At 43.7% G+C, this 5,088-nt stretch overlaps 1 protein-coding gene across 1 annotated transcript; it reads right to left on the reverse strand.

The window, feature by feature from the left end:
* Window positions 1-2,182: 2,182 nt before the first annotated feature.
* LOC129651500 (interferon omega-1-like) lies at window positions 2,183-2,770 on the reverse strand. Its single transcript, XM_055580195.1, has one exon. The coding sequence runs from the start codon at window positions 2,768-2,770 to the stop codon at window positions 2,183-2,185; it is 588 nt and encodes a 195-aa protein (XP_055436170.1).
* Between the last annotated feature and the right edge of the window lie 2,318 nt (window positions 2,771-5,088).

Here is a 5,088-nt window from a genome sequence, read left to right on the forward strand (position 1 = left end):
GACCCAGTCATCGACCCAGGGACCCCTGCACTGCAGGTGGATTCTTATAATTTATAAGTAATTATAAATAACTTAAACTTTATAAGTCTTAAATATCAAGTTAAGATATTTTCTCTAAGACCAAACAAAATTTTAAGTTCTTGGCTTCAGTGGAAACAAAATCATCAGTAATGTTTGCAAAATTGCTTCCCAGTTTATCTCACTTCATTGCATGAATGCCGTATTTGACTAACAATGCCAAAGAATGCTAAAACTACCTCACAATTGCACTCATCCCACATGCTCAAAATTGTCCAAGCCAGGCTTCAGCAATACGTGAACCTGTAAATGTCCAGATGTTCAAGCTGGTTTTAGAAAAGGCAGAGGAACCAGAGATCAAATTGCCAACATCTGCTAGATCATCGAAAAAGAAGAGAGTTCCAGAAAAACATCTGTTTCTGCTTTATTGACTATGCCAAATCCTTTGACTGCGTGAATCACAATAAACTGTGGAAAATTCTTCAGGAGATAGGCACACCAGACCACCTACCTGCCTTTGAGAAATCTGTATGCAGGTCAGGAAGCAACAGTTACAACTGGACATGGAACAACAGAGTGGTTCCAAATAGGAAAAGGAGTCTGTCAAGGCTGTATATTGTCACCTTGCTTATTTAACTTATATGCAGAGTACATCATGAGAAACACTGGGCTGGAGGAAACACAAGCTGGAATCAAGATTGTGGGGAGAAATATCAATACCCTCAGATATGCAGAAGACACCACCCTTATGGCAGAAAAGTGAAGAAGAACTAAAGAGCCTCTTGATGAAAGTGAAAGAGGAGAGTGAAAAAGGTGGCTTAAAGATCAACTTTCAGAAAACTAAGATCGTGGCATCTATTCCCATCACTTCATGGCAAATAGATGGGGAAACAGTGGAAACAGTGGCTGACTTTATTTTTCTGGGCTCCAAAATCACTGCAGATGGTGATTGCAGCCATGAAATTGAAAGAAGCATACTCCTTCGCAGGAAAGTTATGATGAACCTAGACAGCATATTAAAAAGTAGAGATGTTACTTTGTCAACAGAGGTCCATCTAGACAAGACTATGGTTTTTCCAATGGTCATGTATAGATGTGAGACTATAAAGAAAGCTGAGTGCCGAAGAATTGATGCTTTTAAACTGTGGTGTTGGAGAAGACTCTTAAGAGTCCTTGGACTACAGGGAGATCCAACCAGTCCATCCTAAAGGAGATCAGTCCTGGGTGTTCTTTGAAGGGACTGATGTTGAAGCTGAAACTCCAATATTTTGGCCACCTGATGGGAAAAGCTGACTCATTTGAAAAGATCCTGATGCTGGGAAAGATTGAGGGCAGGAGGAGAAGGGGACGACAGAGGATGAGATGGCTGGATGGCATCACCAACTCAATGGACATTAGTTTGGGTGGACTCTGGGAGTTGGTGATGGACAGGGAGACCTGGTGTTCTGCAGTTCGTGGGGTCCCAAAGAGTCAGAAACGACTGAGCGAATGAACTGAACTGAACTGATGACCCAGTACCTATCGTAAATTATTAATTTCAGTTTACAAAATCCCTTTTTCTCTCATTTCTTTCAAACAAGGGTCTTCCCTTGTGGCTCAGACGGTAAAGAATCTGCCTAAAATGCAGATTCCAGATTCCATCCTTGGTTGGGAAGACCCCCTATAAACGGCAACATACTCCAATAGTCTTGCCTAGAGAATCCCATGGACAGAGGAGCCTGGTGGGCTACAGCCTATGAGGTCACAAAAGAGTCGGACTTTACCTGGCAACTAAACATAAAACAGTAAAAAATTCAAGAAGTTCACCTTGATAATATTTGATAAATAAAACAAATTACAAATATATTGAAATAAAAATGTGAATGTATTTGTTAAATTTTAATACAATGTAAACAAAAATATTTTATATGGAAAAATAAATATGAGGAGATAAAAGAATAAATATAACAAAATAAGCAAACAAACAATAAAATAAGGCCAGTCTTCACTTTGGGACTGATGCACCTGCAGTCAAAAAAACATATATATATTCATTTACTACTGACAAAGTATTGGCTGAAGTAATTCAATAAATTTTGTGGCTAAAGCAGAAATCAGAATCTTATGAAATGGCCACAGATGAGTGTGCAAAGATGGTGGGGCATCTTAGTCAGTGAGAGTCATATCAAGGTGAGTTCAGGTCTCTGTCCATCATTCTTAACCTTTCTTGCAAGCTGGTTGATGAAGACAAGGATCTCATGATTTCCAGTCTGACAATTTCCCAGGCACAGTCGCTGTATTCCTTCTCTTGCAGGTAGACATGGATGCCCTGGAAATACCTCTTCACGGCCAGTGTGGGGCCCGTCCTTTCCAGGGCAGAGTCTTCCTCTACCGTCACTAGGCCCAGGCAAGTGTCCAGGTCATCCAGCTGCTGATGGAGTCCAGTGCAGAGCTGCTCCAGGAGGGTGGTGTCCCAGGCAGCAGAGGAGCGCTCTGTGTGGAAGAGGTTGAAGGTCTGCTGGAGCATCTCGTGGAGCACAGAGAGGGCCTGGGCCTCCTGGAGCTGGCCGCCCTCCACCATCTCCTGAGGGAAAGCGAAGTCTTTTCTGTACTGCAGACAGAAGCGAGGGGAGAGTCTCCTCATTTGGCCCAGGAGCCTGAGGTTCTTCCTGCCAACCAGCACGTGGTTCTGAGACAGGTCACAGCCCAGGGATCCTCCCGGGCCACAGCTGACCAGCACCAGGGCCATCAGTAGAGAGAGCACGAAGGCCATTGGGAAGATGAGGCCGCTGCTGGGCTGGCTGAGGCGGCGTCTGGTGGAACCTTGAGGTAGGTTCTCTGATGCCATGCTTTCTAAGCAGGGCCATTAAATAGGGAACACAGTAATTTTCATTTTCTAGTCATTTCTATATGCTTTTACTTCCTTTTTTGATTTTCATGTATTTATTCTGAATATGGTCAAAGAAATTGTCATCAGTCTAAACTATTAATTTTATCTATTTCCCAATAACTTCAAATGTACCCATCCAAATGGATATTTATCAATCAAATGAGAAAAGGTCTTTCTTTGTCTTACATCAGAAATGATGTAGGTTTCTAAGTACAAACATTACCACTCTTTCTCTTTCATGTGTAAATGTGGCTCTTTTCTGTTCCATGAACACATTTTTGGCCCTGATCCTAGGCTCAATTTCTGCTTCTTACTTTACTTTGGAAGGCAGGCTCTGTATTTATCAGGGATTTACCAGGTCACTCTAGCAAAGAAACTGTTTGAAACAAAGGATGGGTTTTCTTTAGTGTTTGATCTAGAGAAGAGGCTGATTATTATGAGTCCATGAGCTCCTCCCATGTTTCTTTTCCTTCTAGAACACGTTCCTGCAGGTCCATGTGGTTGTGCTTCAGGGAACCACGAAGTCAGGACTATTACAGACATCACGCTTGCTTTCCACCATTTTCATACTGGAGACCTATTGTCCTTTGCTGGCCAGGCCATTACCCCTACCAAGAATTCTGGTTCTTCTCAGATAATATGGGTGGGGAGACTCTAATTCCAGGATGATTGTATTTCCCCAGCAGCACCACACTCACAAAGGAGAGATCACATGGAGCCACCTCCTGTCCTCTGGAGTAACAGGGTCCCCTTGCTCACCTGCTGGGCTCCCTCCCTTAGGGCATGCTCACCACATCCTGAGGACTCAAAAATCTCCTTTCTGTGGAGGGCTTGTTTACTTGTGAAAATAAATCGTCTTCCTGAACCATCAACTCTCTCCTGCAGTGTTTGTGTGAAGGACCCTAGTTCTCAGGGGTGACCTCCTCTTCTCTGACCTGTTTCCCCAGGTGTCCAAAGTGTCAGCAAAGCTCAGTCCTTGAGAGCAAAAGTGCATTTGTGAAAGTTGGTGGAGGAATTTCCAACTGCAGTTATTTTGCTTTTAGTAGATAAATAATGTCTACCCTGCTAAGTATAGTTTTTATTATTCAACTCTTTTACTTAAACTGTTCGACACTTGTTCAGCTCAAACTTTCTGAACTGGAGGATGGAGATTCAGGATTGGTGTTGTCTCTTACTGGAAGCCTATATCACAGAATCTAGTGAGTTACAGTTGTTCATTCAGGCAGTTGATTCCACCAGGCATCTCTGTTCCTCTGTCTCTGTTCCTCTGAGAATGCAGGGCAGTGAGACCCAACCTCCTAGATCAGGAGAAATAGTCTTCTTTCCTTGAGTGTAATTTTTCATTTAAACTTTTTATATTCACTTAGTGACTTCTTTTGGGTAGGCTCTGGGAGTTGGCAGGAGAAGGCAATGGCACCCCACTCCAGTACTCTTGCCTGGAAAATCCCATGGACGGCGGAGCCTGGAAGGCTGCAGGCCATGGGGTTGCTGAGGGTCGGACACGACTGAGTGAATTCACTTTCACATTTCACTTTCATGCATTGGAGAAGGAAATGGCAATCCACTCCAGTGTTCTTGCCTGGAGAATCCTAGGGACGGGGGAGCCTCGTGGGCTGGCTGCCGTCTATGGGGTCACACAGAGTCAGACATGACTGAAGCAACTTAGCAGCAGCTGGGAGTTGGCGATGGACAGGGAGGCCTGGCGTGCTGCAGTTCATGGGGCTGCAAATAGTCGGACACGACTAAGCGACTGAACTGAACTGAAGTGACTGACTTATTGGACAAGATTTGTCTCATTGTTCCTGTTGTGGCTGCAATTTATGATGACGTGAGAACAACAAAGGGAAGTAAAGAAAGCCAGAGGGGCTGCATCTCTATCACTTTCAAGACGTTAGATTTTTTTGTTTCTCTTTGTAACTTTTCTAGAAAGTAAAATTGCACAGTTTTTTTGTGGGCAACAAGAAAACAAGAGTAAGTCTCAATGTCATGAATATGAAAGAAGGGAAGTGGTTTTCCCCTGACCCAGTGACGTACTCTGAGTTAGCAAACTGCAGTACAGCACAGCCTGGGGACAAGTCTGAGGCAGAGGGACACGATGAAGCCAATATGAACAACACAAAGGCTGGGACAGGGCTGCTTCTTACAGAAGCTCAAAGAAGGACAAGTCCCTGATCTGTTGACTGCCGTCAGCTTTTTAAGAC

This window comes from Bubalus kerabau, chromosome 4 (assembly GCF_029407905.1).
Source record: "Bubalus kerabau isolate K-KA32 ecotype Philippines breed swamp buffalo chromosome 4, PCC_UOA_SB_1v2, whole genome shotgun sequence".
Lineage (NCBI taxonomy): Eukaryota > Metazoa > Chordata > Mammalia > Artiodactyla > Bovidae > Bubalus > Bubalus kerabau.

Bases quoted from the DNA above. Each gene is read 5' to 3' on its own strand.
- LOC129651500 (XM_055580195.1), bottom strand. From the start codon at position 2,770: ATGGCCTTCGTGCTCTCTCTACTGATGGCCCTGGTGCTGGTCAGCTGT.